The 15,989-nt window shown below is 36.3% G+C and overlaps 1 protein-coding gene across 26 annotated transcripts in view; it reads right to left on the bottom strand.

Moving 5' to 3' along the window:
• Positions 1-15,989, bottom strand: part of LOC123534684 (trichohyalin-like) — a 155,211-nt gene that overhangs the window by 42,110 nt on the left and 97,112 nt on the right. For all 26 annotated transcript variants that reach the window (XM_053519111.1, XM_053519110.1, XM_053519112.1 and 23 more), the window contains 6 exons: positions 12,252-12,432; positions 11,822-11,893; positions 7,426-7,538; positions 6,727-6,898; positions 5,435-5,599; positions 3,981-4,106 (listed from right to left, as the gene is read on the bottom strand). In XM_053519111.1, the coding sequence (XP_053375086.1) occupies positions 3,981-4,106; positions 5,435-5,599; positions 6,727-6,898; positions 7,426-7,538; positions 11,822-11,893; positions 12,252-12,432 (829 nt within the window). The remainder of the gene's footprint in view (positions 1-3,980; positions 4,107-5,434; positions 5,600-6,726; positions 6,899-7,425; positions 7,539-11,821; positions 11,894-12,251; positions 12,433-15,989) is intronic.

The following is a 15,989-nucleotide window of genomic DNA, read 5'->3' as shown; positions in this document are numbered from 1 at the left end:
CTTAGCACAATGGCCACATATAAAACCTAAGTGATAATTCATACGTATGACAAAATAAAAGCATTACTGTGGACAAAAATAATTCTATAGCTATGAAAATAGTTTAGATGATGAAATACAATATACTGCAAAATCATTTGAGCTGTGCCATGAGAAAATCAACATAGTGGGTTTGCGTCTAGCATGGATCCAGACCAGCCTGCGCATGCGCGCAGTCTGGTCAGGATCCATGCTGTTCGCCTTCAAAGCCTATTGCAATTAGAGAACCTGTTAGCGAACAGCATGGATCCTGACAGACTGCGCGCATGCGCAGGCTGGTCTGGATCCATGCTGGTCGCAAACCCACTATGTTGATTTTCTAATGGCACGGCTCATTTTTCTTTTTGGGGGAGTACTAATTTTCATGAATTTTGTGATTTTGTCACTAGATTAAAAGGATTTAAAATTACTAAGACAACACATTCTTTACTAGTTTCAGCTTTTATGCCTTTGTCAGAAATAACAACGTACAATACAAATGACTTCACATTCGTTTGGATGCTAACGTCAACATGAAAAAAAGTGCAAATATAGAATATATTTGTATTACTGAACATATAGATATTGATCATAATGATACTGTGGGTATTTATCGAAAACATATATTTCTTCAATATGAAGTAAAGGAAAATAAACCCAACATATCTACACGACAATGTTTGATATATACACATGAAGAATATGTGAGAATTAACACAACATATCAAATTAAGTCCTAATGTACCTGCAAGTTCATGTCCTGACAATAAATCGTTTAAGCAGAAGCAACATTTTATGTCAACAAGAGGGTCATAATGACCCTGGATCGCTCACCTGAGTAATATGAGCTACATGTTTCAATCAAAGGCCTGAATGGCCTGAGTCGGCTAACGATTGATGTACTGACAGTATAGTCTACCAGTTTCAGTTTGTTTTTAGTTTTTGTTTCTTAAAATTTCATAACACAGCTCGATATTTACCCAAAATATTATATCCGGATACGATTACACTTTTCTCCAGTTTGAACAATATATTTTACAAATTGTGATGATACGAAGACATTTAACAGCAATTGGCAGTATCTGACATTGACGGTTAAATTACCTCTTATTTAAATCTTTTCATAAAAAAGTTGTTTCGTTTCGCCAAACATAGACGATCTACTTTCGATTTCAAAAACTACAAGAAAATACAATTTAATGTTTCGCCGATTTGTTTATTTCTCGAAAAATAAGAATTAAAATCATTTTTAATATCAGTAGTAACTAAACAAACCAGTAAGAGCTTCTTCTTCCGATACTTTATCCGTTTACTGACTGCAAAATTCAACCCACGCAAAGTTTATAGAAATCATACGATGCGTGTTTACGTTCAATGTGGGAGAATTAAGGCTGATCGGCTATGTTACCTAACGCATCCAGACGATTCAGATTTTGTTTTTAAAAAAGCATTGTGTGCGTTTCTGTAATTTTATATACGTTTTTATACGCTTAGAAATTATTAGACATGCGTATTTGCATTATTTCTATACATAATTTACGCTAATACGCATATTATCTGGAGCCCTGCTGGAACTATTTTTTGTCTTTCGCTGGATGTTACCCAAGCTTTGTAAGCCTGCACAATTCTTAAAATGCACATTTATGCTTAAAGAGTTACATTCGAGAATTGCACAATTACAGGTCATAAATATGACAGATTACATCGTATATTGGTCATAGCAAAGGGAATTGACACAACTTAACTTCATTCATGCAGTGAACTGTTTGAAGTTTGAGAAATCTAATGGAACTACATCCCTTCACTGTGTTATTTGGTCCATTTAGAGAATCGTTGGGTAGCAAGGACTCGTCAAAAGGCTTTCAGCCTTTAGCCGACTCAAAAATCAAACTGATGATAAAATATTAAGAAAGTCAGTAGATCACATTCATGGTCAATGATATTCAGTTTTACGATTGGCGTGCAAAACTGTGTATGTCATCAAAATTTCAAGGCTGTATCTTAAAAAACAAGAAAGTAGGTCAGTAGGTCAAGTCCACAGTCAAGTGACATCATATTACTTGGGGTCATCAGGTAATTATTATAAAACAGTCTTGGAAATAGGATCAAATGATTTTTTAAGTATTTTTTCCTATACAACTCACATAGTAACTAAGTGACCTCAGGGCAGGGCCTCTTTTAATCCCAGGGGCATAATTTGAACAAGTTTGGCAGAGGACTACTAGACAATGCATCATACCAAATATCAAAAGCATAGGTCATATGGTTTCAGACAAGAAGATTTTTAAAGTTTTTTTCCTATATATTTAATTTAAGTCTATATAAAACTTTGGACCCCCAGGGCAGGGCCTCTTTTCACCCCAGGGGTACAATTTGAACAATTTTAGTTGAGGACTATAAGACAATGCTACAAACCAAATATCAAAGGTCTAAGTGTTGTGGTTTCAAACAAGAAGATTTTTAAACTTCTTTTCACATATAAGTCTATGTAAAACTTGGGACCCCCGTTGCGGGGCCATATTTGACCCAAGAGGGATAATTTTAACAATCTTGGTAGAGGACCACAAGATGATGCTACAAACCAAATATCAAAGCCCTAGGCCGTGTGGTTTTGTACAATAAGATTTTCGAACTTTTCCCTATATAAGTCTATATAAACCATGTGACCCTTGGGGCGGGGCCATATTTGGCCCTAGGGGGATAATTTGAACAATTTTGGTAGAGGACCACTAGATGATGCTACATACCAGAGATCAAAGCCCTAGGCCCTGTGGTTTTGGACAAGAAGATTTTTAAAGTTTTTCCTTTCGGTTGCCATGGCAACCAGAGTTCTGCATGGAATTCAATTCTTTGAACAATTATGAAAAGGTGACACCCAAGGATCATTCCTGTGAAGTTTGGTGTAATTTTCAAGAAGATTTTTTTAGAAAATGTTGACGGACACATGACACACGACGGACGACAGAGCCTTTGGCTCAGGTGAGGTAATAAAATAAAAGAATTCACAGAATTTTCAATAAAAACAATCTGGATGAAAACACAAAAGTGTCTAAGTTGTGTCATGTGGGCACTACAATATAACAGAGAGCAAGAATCACATGAATTAAGGCAGTTATTGTGCTTCACATTTATAATGAAACCTTGAAACAATGCACTGTTATATATAAGGTTAGGTCTTATGTTATACTTTTCTGATGATGTTGTCATTTCTGTTTTACTTTGTCCACACAGATCTACTTAATATAATAAAGTCTGGCCAAATTACATCAAAACAGGCTTATTCATACAAGAAAAAATTGTCAGAACTAGTCCATGGTAACTTTTCAGGAGAAAGATTTTCTGTCAGAAGTTGTCAGGAGAACAATTTTTGTCAGAGGAAGTACGGAAGACATTTTTTGTCAGAAGATGTCACTGGAACGTTTTTGTTAGAAGTCAGGTGGACAATTTTGTCAGAAGGAGACAGGACACATTTTTGTCAGAAGTCAGGTGGACATTTTTGTCAGAAGAAGACAGGAGACATTTTTGTCAGAAGTCAGGTGGACATTTTTGTTAGAAATCAGGTGGTCATTTTTGTCAGAAGGAGGCAGGAGACATTTTTGTCAGAAGTCAGGTGGACATTTTTGTCAAGAGGCAGGAGACATTTTTGTCAGAAGTCAGGTGGACATTTTTGTCAGAAGTCAGGTGGACATTTTTGTCAAGAGGCAGGAGACATTTTTGTCAGAAGTCAGGTGGACATTTTTGTCAGAAGTCAGGTGGACATTTTTGTCAGAAGTCAGGTAGACATTTTTTTGTCAGAAGGAGTCGGGGTGGGGGGGGAAATATTTTTGTGAGGGGAAGTCAGGGGACAAAGTAACTTGTTTGAATAAATGATCCTACTTGTAAGAAGTTACCTGAAAGAATACCTCAATAACAGACAACAACAATCCTTTTTCTGTAATAAGTTGCAAAGATAATGATTTTACCTGAATAAGTTCATTTTTCTCTTTCTCCATTTTCCTGTAAGCCGTCTCAAGTTTCTGAACTTTTTTAACAGCTTCATCTCTCTCTGTCTGTGCTTGTTCATATGTACTTGTCACATTTTCTATTTCCTGCAAATATTTTTTTTTTTTGTACAGTGAAACATGTTGGTTAAGACTACCTTTAGGAAAAGTCTTTTTGAACAAGTGAAATTTAATAAATGGTAAAATGGTCAGTAATTTTCCTCAGTCATGTCTTTCCACAGGGTAAAGACAACTAGTGGAGTTCCCCTGGGAAAAACCCGACTGGAAGATTCTTTCCCCTTGAAAAAAATAACTGGTTGATTCTTTCCCCATGAAAAAAATAACTGGTTGATTCTTTCCCCATGAAAAAAAATAACTGGTTGATTCTTTCCCCATGAAAAAAATAACTGCTTGATTCTTTCCCCATGAAAAAAATAACTGGTTGATTCTTTCCCCATGAAAAAAATAACTGCTTGATTCTTTCCCCTTGAAAAAAAAAACACACAAGGTGTTCTTTCACTAGGGAACAAAGAGACTGGTTGGTTTTTCTCCACTCTAAAGAAACCTGATCAGTGTTTGTAGGTGACTTGGAAGACAAAATAATTATGCAATGTGTGAAAGACAGGAAAACTTGATAATAAAAATTGTCAATTCAAAACAGAAAATGGAAGGGAAAATATTCAATAGTCTAGCCTTATGCAATTGTATCACTTCTCAAGGGAATTTATGCATTTTAGACCTAAATTGAATTTACATAAAAAAAACAGTAGCTGCATCAAATGTAACTATCAGTGCATCATCAGAAATGGACAGGTATGTGATATTGATTTTTACCTGATAGCTTTTCAATCAGACTGGTTTCTATGCTACAAATCAATTTTGTCATATATTTTACTTTTTTTTTTCCAGCATTTCTGTAGGAAATGTTCAGTTAAAATCAGTTTCAAAATTATAAAAACTGTATGGATCATTTAAGGCTAAAGTCAAGCTTGTTCTTTGCAAACAATTTAGTCTGTTTGTTTGTTGGGTTTTATGTCACACCGATACAATGTAGGCCATATAGTGACTTTCCTGCTTTTCTGGTGGAGGATGACCCCATATGCCTCTCTCTGCAGGCTCCTGGTAGAACCACTGACCTCCATATACCAGCTGAGTGGCTTCCTCATGTGAAAAAATTCTACACCCAAAGCCAAGTTTCAAATCCACTGAGGTGAGGGGCATGACCAGGTACATAACAGGTAAGGTTAACAGACTGCAATACGGTAATTAAATACTGCTGAAAACGGCTTTAAACCCACATCATAACAAACAAAAACCCAATCTATTTTCTCCAAAAATTAAGGAAACACAATAGAAGATACGAGACCTTCTTTCTCATACCTCAAAAACAATACAAATGTTTTTATGTAAGACAGTACCAATCAGCCTCAAATTACCTCTTTCAGTTCTTCAATCTGAGTCCTTGCTTTCTTTGATTCAGTGAACAGTTCCTGCTTGGTAGAATCAAGCTGTTGTATCAACTCATCTCTCTCTGCATGTATGGCATCTAGATTCCTTAACCTACTCTTCATCTTCTCATTATCCCCTATAATCTGTACAGCCTGAAATAAATATCAAAAATAATCTGTACAGCATGTATGGCATCTAGATTCCTTAATCTACTCTTCATCTTCTCATTATCCCCTATAATCTGTACAGCCTGAAATAAATATCAAAAATAATCTGTACAGCATGTATGGCATCTAGATTCCTTAATCTACTCTTCATCTTCTCATTATCCCCTATAATCTGTAGAGCCTACAATATAAACAGTATTTAATCTGTACAGTCTGAAATGAATATTGTTAGTAATCTGTACGGCATGTATGGCATCTAGATTCCTTAACCTACTCTTCATCTTTTCATCATCCTCTATAATCTGTACAGCCTACAATATAAACAGTATTTAATCTGTACAGTTTGTAAGATACATAGTAAATTATCTGTACAGCTTACAATAAACACAGTCTAACATCTTAACAGTTTCAATATCCATAGTATATAACCTGTACAGCCTGTTAAAACAGTATATAACCTGTACAGCTTGCAAGATACATAGTATATAATCTGTATAGCTTGCAAGATAGTATATAATCTGTATAGCTTGCAAGATACATAGTATATAATCTGCACAGCTTTTGTATAGCTTCAAATAAATGAAGTATATAACTGTTCAACCTTTACTTATCATAGAATGTCCTATGCGGCCTTCAATAAATATACATGTATACTCATCAAAGTATGCATTATGCTATGATTTGTGGTGAAAATGAATATACTTATATAAAATTTAAACAGCTATAGTAGTTATCTCCTATGAACAAAACATAGTGTCCGAATGCTGACTACTCAATCTGTTTATACTTAAAGGGAAAAGCAATGTTGTTCTTACTTTCATTTTGTATGTTAGCATTCCATATATAATTTTAAGAAGTTAAGGATTTTTCGAAATCATCATAAAATAAGAAAGCTGTTAAAATTTAAATTTTTAATTAGAATGGTAGCCATTTTGTCTGAACCCTTATCGTGCAGTCTGATCATGATCTGCACTGTTCGCCAATCAGTCAGAATCTTTCTGGTAAGCACTCCTTTTGACAGTAATGGTACTGTCCAAATTGAAAGATGGACCAGTTCAATATAGAAATTTAGCAGGGTAAGGGTTAATGGTATCCTTCAAGATTCTGCGTACCTCATCCTTTGTAAATCCTATGGCATCGAACTGTTTCAACTCTTCCATTCTGGTTTTTGTTTGTGAATCCAGATTCTGAACCTCTGCCTGCTTTCTCTGCAGGTCATTTGATATCCGAGCAAGCTGTTTAGAGGAGTTTTCTTTCTTGTATTCTGACAACATCAACTGCGTTCTGAAACAAAAACAGCAGAAACACTTTTTCAATCAGCATTGAAATATTTACAATCAAAAGATTTCATGTACAACAGAAACTAGATGTGTGTCCATAGGACACAGGTGCCCCCCGCTCCTGCCACTGTAACATGGTTTTAATGATTCAGGTTAAACAATTTTTAAGATACAACATTCCTGTAAAGTTTTGTGACTCTACGTCAAATACTTTTGGAGCTACGTGCGACAAAACATTAAAATGACAATCTTTTCCTAAGTCAGGGGCCATAACTCCTACAATACTGAATGAATTCGGACGCGAAACCCCAGGTGCACAACTGCACATGCTGACCAACATTCCTGTAAACTTTGGTGACTCTAGGTCAAATACTTTTGGAGCTACATGCTGATTTGGTTGGTGGTTGGTGAGAGTTCCAGGAGGTAAAAAAATATGTACATTACACCCAATATAGTAACTGAAATGCTAAATAAGCAAAAATTAATACCTCTCAACCTTGCAAATATTTCTGATTTTAAAATAGTTTTTACCTGACATCTTCAAACTGTGCTTGAACCTCTTTCAAGTTTTTACGAGCTTCTACCAATGCAGACTGTGTCACTTCTAAAGCACTGTGAGTTGCCTTTAGTTCTGCTGACCTCTCCTGCAACAATCATAATCAAAATACAGTGACTTCTAAACAGAAACCCCTGAAACCTTTAATCTAACTACAATAAATAATACAGTAAAACCAGTTTTGAATACCACCCCTGTGCATAGAACAACCCTGTGCAAAGTACACCCCTGTGCAAAGACCACCCCTGTGCACAGTCCATCCCTATTCATGGACCACCCATGTGCAAAGATCACCCCTGTGTAAAGACCACCCCTGTGCAAAAACCACCCTTGTGCACAGACCACCTGGTTATAGTTATAGAGTAAACTGTAATTTTAACAGCATTTTCTCCTAATGACCATCAGGCCTACAAATAAAGTCAATTTCTGCCTCTTCCAAACACAGACCTTATTTACAAGTTTGACTGTATTGCTGGTCCTACATTTTGTAAACTTCTGTCAATATTCTATCAACATCACAATAGTCTTGTAAATAAGGTGTCTGCCTCTCACCCGAGAAATGGCATGTCTGACCCCAGCTGGGGTGCGCATTTTTAGGAAGCTGATTTTGAGAATGATTCAAATACGTCTGAGCCTTCTCCATTTTTTTACAGAAATAAACTGAACTTGAAAAAAACAATTTTTTCCTCTGGGTGGAAAGTCTTGAGGAGTTTCTCCTTACAGTGCAACTTTGAGACTGAAATGTGTTTGTTGTACAGAGGCTGTTGCTCTGGAGAGGTATATCTACTTTAAAAATTATCTACTTCGAATGAAATAACTGGTCTTTCAAGGTGTCATTTAGAAATGCTAAACTGTCCTCTTCTAATTCTGTAGAATCTTCTATCATTCACAAAGCAAGGATATTACTTGGAACATCTTTGTTCATTGTGAAATACTATAAGGTTAAAATTTCTGAGTTAGGCCTAAAAAAAAATGTTTGTTTCCGGTATCCCGACCTACCCTACCCTAAATGTTTTTATGGCCTTTGAGAAATTTTTTTCAACTTTTTAACAAAAAGTTGCAAAACTGCACTTTTTACGTTTTAAACATGGCCAGTGATGCTAGAAATCAACTTACTGATGCTCTAAAGGTATAAACCCCTTATTTGTATTCATTTTTTGACACAAAAATAATTTCTAAAAAGTCTCCCTTAATAAAAGAAAATTCCAAAAAAAAAAAAAAAATTCCGACCTACCTACCCTAATTTTTTTTAGCATGTTACCGGAAACAAAGAATTTTTTTTTTTTTTAGGCCTTATTAACTTCCTATATTTCACCCAGGGAATTATAAGCAGGTCACATTAACAAGTGAAATCAGATACATAATCCATCACTAAAAGTAGTATTTGCTGGATGTCTTTACTCTTTCATTTTTATCACTCCAACATGGAAAATAGAAAAACTTAATTACAATCTGTTGTCATGGCAATAGAATTCTAGATATTCTTATGTTTCATGTTGTGAGGTAAAAGTAGGTATACAGTGCAATTCCTTTAGAACAAACTTAATATTGATATATGTTTTTGAACAAAGGTTTTTGCTCTGGAGAGGTTAATTCCTTAAAACAAGAGGGCCATGATAAAGCTGTGTCACTCATCCAACCAAGTCTGGTGAAGATCCAACCAGTTGTTTATGAGAAGAAGTTGTTCAAAGGTTATTTCAAGCAGCCCCAAAGTGCAGTCAAACTGAACAGTTAAAACAAGCAAATTCAATGATTCAATGAATTGGTATCTTTCCACTCCCCCAACGCCCCCCCCCCCCACACCCACCAATGGGTTTATGGTGATGAATTGTACCCGTATTGATATAATGCAATCATAATAGTTGTATGTATAAATTTTTTTAACTAAGGTGCTGTATAAACAAGCAAATTCAATGAATTGGTATCCCCTGCTGATTGGGTGTGTAGTGAAAAATGGCAAGAAATATATCTGGCAAAAGAAAAAATATTTTTGGCAGGGGGGTGGGGAGTGGGGGGTTCACAACTTCACATGTTGATAATAAATGTTCATGGAAAAAAATGAAAGAAGTTTAATGAAATTCTACCAATTTGTTAGTTTGTTTAACACAAATATATGGATTTTTTAAACAATAAACTCTGAAGTTACTAAAGAGATCCTGACAAAATTGTGTGTGCACTGCCACATTATGGTGATCTAATTTCATAGTTCTAGGTCAAATATGTCACAAGTTATGAAGCACAAATTGCCATATTTACAGTACTCTATATAGTTAACACTAGAAACTTGTAACTAGGGGCCATAACTCTGGTGTAATCTTGACAGGTTGCATTTCCCTATAGTGTTGAACAAGTATATGAAGTTTTATTAAAATATTCCAAACCACTTCCTAGATATGGCTCACAACAGACCGACAGAAAGATGGACAGATGGACAATGCCAAAATTGTATCCCTCTGTCTTTAGTGCGGGATAATAAAGTAGGGAAAAGTTCTTCAAAGGATACTACAGACCAACTTTGGTAAAGATCCATCAAGTGGTTCATAAGATGTCTTTTTTTAAAGAGTTTTTATTACAGCATTAATTAGCTCTAATGGCCCCTAAGTGCAATCAAGCATAACCTTCCGAACAAATCTTAGAAAGGTCCATCCAAGGATTGCTCATGTTTGGTGAAGTGTTTCAAAAGAAAAAGAGGTTCATGACAAGACGTTTAAAGGTTTTCACTATCATCAGTTCTACTAGCCTCCAAGTGCAATCACTCAAACTTTTGAACAAACTTGAAAAAAAGTCAACCCCAAGATGCTACTGACAAAGTTTGGTGTAATTCTGCAGAGGTTCCCCTAGACCTTAAAACCCAAGAGTCCCAGGACCCTTGGGTCCAAATTTTGAAGAGTCCTTTTCCAAAATACAGGAGTCCTGTCCCAACATGTCAAGATTATTGACTAAATTTTCTTATATAGTAATACCCAGCTGGTAACACAATAATATTAACCAAAAGTTGTTTTACTAATAATTACTTCATAATAAACATTATACGGCTTATTCAGTTTTAAGTAAGGAACTATTACAAGAATGGTGGTTGGGGTTTAATGCCTTTGCATGTTTTATTATCAAAAATGCTTCAAACTATTGGCTGCTTTTGGAACAGTTAGTCATATTTTTTGCAAATGCAGACTTTTAATTGACTAATAATTAAGACTGCACTAGAAAATCTCATAAGAAAGGGCAGGTATGTCCGAAAATCACGGTCGCGAAAACAGGTGACAAATATGGAAAACGAATGTTAAGACTTAAATTCCTGATAAATTACCTGTTTTTAATTTATTTTCTTTCATCATAGCTATTCAAAACTTACAATTTCTGCTTCTTTAAAGCATTTTCCTCCCAAACTAAGACTCGGTAACAATAAAAAAATTGCTATATCGAAACAGCCGATCCGCTCATAAAATTGTATCAAGCATACAAAATAATGATTATAATTATCCAATTTGTTATTCAGTAATCTAATTATTGCCAACTGACTGCCTAATCAAATCTTTCTATAACGATCTTTCCTATAATGGGTTGTTTATATATACACAGATTATCGATTTTTCACACCTTTTGGTCCATAAAAACAGACATAACATCAGGCCATTTTCACCAATTACAATGTAGATTGGAAATTTACTGCTGTCATTAGACAAGTCCCACCTTGCGATCACTTGTTGACGGAGGTTTGACTCCCTGCCTTCCATACCTTACTGCTTACATCACGCATATCATTATTAGTGTATGTGTGCTTTCAGTGACCACGAGAGTTTATTTAGAATTCATGAGTCATTTAATAACACAGTTTTATTGCAGGAAATGAATGATAAGAGGAAGGATTATCAAAGGAAAATGCCCCCGGGTCCCAAGTGACGCAAGGCAAGTATCATGCCAGGTCCTCTGAGCGTCTTTTGAAAATCTCCCATGTCCGGACCCGGGGTCCCGGGTCAAATGGAACCCCCGACTCTGAACTAGTCCATCTTTCAATTTGGACGAATGTGCAGTCTGATCATGATCTGCATTGTTAGCCATTCAGTCAGTATCTTTATGGCAAACACCCCTTTTAACAGTTCATGGTACTGTCCAAGTTGGAAGATGGACAAGTTAATTATAGAAATTTAGCAATGTAAGGGTTAAAAGTATATTGGTAGTCAGCAGTTCTGCTCATTTGTTTCATGTTAAGCTGCTTTTGTACTGTTTACTTTCATATGTTTGTATACTGAGGATATGTACGGTGCTCAGAGACACTGTTTTTTTCCAGCTGATTTCATTATCAACAACCGAAAAAGACTTCACATACAAAAGCATCGAGTACAACTGCAGCATTTAACCTTAGTCATATACCTTTTCTTCATCCGAAAGGCTTTTTCCAGCTCCACAGTTTACGTTAGGTCTATCACCTTTGTCATATACTGTCTGTAGGAAAGACAAAAGAAATTTTTTATATATCACAAATATATATCTTACCTTGTACAGAGAAACTCTCTGGTGGACGTTTCTTAAAATGGCTTTTTGCAGATAATCTTTCCAGGTATCTTAATTAAATTTTTGGTGTACCTGGGTGGTATTTTTGGCGAAAATAAATTGGAAGTATGTACACCAACCAAAAAGAATACATTTATTTTTAAAAGGAAATAAAGAGGTTCGTGACAATAAACCACAATTAAACTGTATCTAAACATAAACAAATTAAGGTTCTAGTGTAAAATAAAATGTTTTAAGGTATTCTTTGATGATTTAAAGTATTCTATACGTAAGTATTCATAAAACTAACCTTTGGTGTTTGTGTGAGGGTAAGGTAAGTTCTTGTCGGTGAACGATCTCGCCCAGGAGACATGGATTTGGCTCTTCGTTCTCGCTCCATCTCCCTCCGAATCTTGTCTGATTCACGTGCAATCTGTCTCCGAGTCTCATCCACACTTTCATCTTGCAGTGCATGTGTACTCTCAGGACTTCTGTAAAAATATTACATAGCTGTCAACTTTATTTGTTTGTTGTGGGTTTAACGCCATTTTTCAACAGTATTTCAGTCATGTAACGGCGGGCAGTTAACCTAACCAGCGTTCCTGGATTCTGTACCAGTACAAACCTGTTCTCCGCACATAACTGCCAACTTCCCCACATGAATCAGAGGTGGAGGACTAATGATTTCGGACACAATGTAGTTTATCAAATAGTCACAGAGAACATACGCCCCGCCCGAGGATCAAACTTGCAACCCCGCGACCCATAGACCGACGCTCTACCTACTGAGCTAAGCGGGCGGGCTATCAACTTTAAAACGGTCAAATATATGCTTTATGTTTTTCAAAATTCTGGTTACCATGAATTCATTTAAATCCTTGGCACCAAATTTTGTGGTTTTTGACCAAAATGGCTATATCATGCGGACACAAATGTGCGGATATCATCTTTTAAAGATAAAATGAATTTCAATGCAATTTAATTGTCTGCCAATTGATGAAATCATGAAATCCACTATAATTGGTGCCCCCGGGAAAATTTTTGATTTTGACGAAATACTAAGGTTTTAGTTGTTCTTTTTTCCCCCAGATAATATAGAGAAGTTAATTTTATTTGGGATTAATTTTCATTCAAACCAAAGTTAACAAATGTCAAACTTTTTGAAGAATATGAAAGTTGACAGGTTTTACACGCAGATTTAACCATATACTTATACTGAATCATTTGTTCTCCAACTAATAAAGAACGTTGCGTACTATACATAGCTTAAACACGGGGCTTCCATGGCCAAGTGGTTTAGGTCGATGACTTCAAATCACTTGCCCCTCACCGACGTGGGTTCGAGCCTCACAAGGGGTGTTGAAATCTTCATGTGAGGAAGCCATCCAGCTGCCTTACAGAAGATCGGTGGTTCTACCCAGGTGCCCGCTCATGATGAAATAATGCACAGAGGTCTTCCTCCACCATCAAAGCTGGAAAGTCATGACCTAGAAATTGTGTCGGTGCGACGTTAAACCCAACAAAACAAAACAAACAAACATAGCTAAAACACTGTTAACAAGAGCTGTCTCCATAGGATAACACATGCCCCCGATGGCACTTTGAATGAATAGTTATGGCCGATGTTAGAGTTTAGGACTTTTGACCTACGGAGCTGGGTCTTGCGTGCAACACGTCGCCTTACTGTGTCACACATTCATGCATAGTTATTTTAAAATCCATGCATGAATGACAAAGATATGGACCGGACATGCCCATCAATGCACTATCATGAAAAATGACCTTTAACGTCTAAGTGTGACCTTGACCTTTGAGCTACGGACCTGGGTCTTGCGTGTGACACGTCGTCTTACTGTGGTACACATTCATGCCAAGTTATTTGAAAATCCATCCATCGATGACAAAGATATGGACCGGACACGCCAATCAATGCACTATCCTTTAACGTCTAAGTGTGACCTTGACCTTTGAGCTACGAACCTGGGTCTTGCGCACGACATGTCGTCTTACTGTGGTACACATTCATGCCAAGTTATTTGAAAATCCATCCATCGATGACAAAGATATGGGCCAGGCACGCCCATCAATGCACTATCCTTTAACGTCTAAGTGTGACCTTGACCTTTGAGCTACGGACCTGGGTCTTGTGTGCGACATGTCATCTTACTGTGGTACACATTTATGCCAAGTTATTTGAAAATCCATCCATCAATGACAAAGATATGGACTGGACACGCCCATCAATGCACTATCCTTTAATGTCTAAGTGTGACCTTGACCTTTGAGCTACGGACCTGGGTCTTGCGCGCGACACGTCGTCTTACTGTGGTACACATTCATGCCAAGTTATTTGAAAATCCATCCATCGATGACAAAGATATGGACCGGACACGAAAATTGCGGACAGACCGACAGACTGACAGACCCACAGACAGACGGTTCAAAAACTATATGCCTCCCTTCGGGGGCATAAAAATGACATCAAATGTGTACAATTTGTGTGTGTGTGTGGTGTTCGGGTTTAACGTCTTTCTCAACAATTTTTCAGTCATATAAACGATGGTGTCTACTTGTAGCAGTGAGCACAATGCCCAACTTTATAGTGCTGCCTCACTGGAATATCACGCTGTAGACACGTGGCATGATACCCCACCCAGTCACATTATACTGACACTGGGCTAACCAGTCCTAGCACTATCCCCTTAATGCTGAGCGCCAAGCGAGGAAGCTGCTAGTACCATTTATTTACGTCTTTGGTATGACGCGACCGGGAATCGAACCCATGACCTCCCGCACTCGAAGCGGACACTCTACCACTAGGCTACCAAAGCGGTTGTGTACAATTTGTATTTTTTCCAACAAAATAAATACTACAAGAAATTTCTACAACATCTTAAGCTACATATCGTTAATACACTATGTCTTACTGATCTGTCTATAGCTACCCATATCTACCATACGACAGTCACTACTCATGCTTACTGTTACCAAGAATACCTCAGTTAAAATACTTAACATACTTAACCTCATTTTATTTCTCAATTGGAACTGTTTAAGGTTACAGAAAGATATTCCCCCGCCCCGTCCCTGCCCCACCCCGTAACTCTGGTAGGTTTTATTTAGTAAAATCAGCAAGTTGACAAGTTACTTGTATTCACGCACTGTCATGGAAAGGTTTATATTCATTATACACATAAATTAGAAATAACACAAACCTTTGAAGATTAAAACAAATAAAATTTTATCCCGTATAAGAGTAATTTAATATTTATTTTAAAATTCATTACCTCCCTTTATTATTTAACTCTGTAAGAAACAGAACTTCGCAAATCGTGTGATCTTGATGCACAATAAATAAAAGAGATAATTTATTAATTTATTTATTTAAAAAAAAGGCTTTTCATATTGTCAATAAAATGCATCTAGAAATACAAAATGCATTTGTTTTCAAACATTTTCAAAACTGTCATATATGTTGGTTGGTATTTCAGATAAGACACTACCTAGGTAGAACCAACCCCTATGCAGGTAACCGAAACTGTGTTATGCATGCAAGAGTTGGTGAATTTCTTCAAAGATATTCACAATAATCCTTGAAAACATGTTAGAATCGAAATAATATATCTCAACATTGATTGCCTTTGAATGAAATTGTTGTTTTATTTTATCATTATATATCTTCTTGATGTCATTTTTTCTCATCTGAACTCCTGAACTCCATGTAACATACTCCTTTATAAATGGGTGAACTGCCATATTCAAAATAATCCTTGATCGAAATAATATATCTTGAACATTGATTTGCTCTTGAATGAAATTATTGTTGTTCAGTTTTACTTTATTATTCGGGCTGCATCTTATATCATTTTTTCTCATCTGCACTAAATATGATGACTTAAAATACAAAATATCCATACTTTGTACTATGTTAGTTTATAAATGGTTGAACTGCCTTACATGCCTACCTCCCTGATACACAGAGAGACATCTAAACATTGCATACAGTGGAGTTGAGTGACACCTCCAAAGTCTGCCTTCCAGAGGTAAT

The sequence above is a fragment of the Mercenaria mercenaria genome, chromosome 12 (assembly GCF_021730395.1).
Source record: "Mercenaria mercenaria strain notata chromosome 12, MADL_Memer_1, whole genome shotgun sequence".
In the NCBI taxonomy this organism is placed as follows: Eukaryota; Metazoa; Mollusca; class Bivalvia; order Venerida; family Veneridae; genus Mercenaria; species Mercenaria mercenaria.
This window is presented reverse-complemented; position numbering and strand designations above follow the sequence as displayed.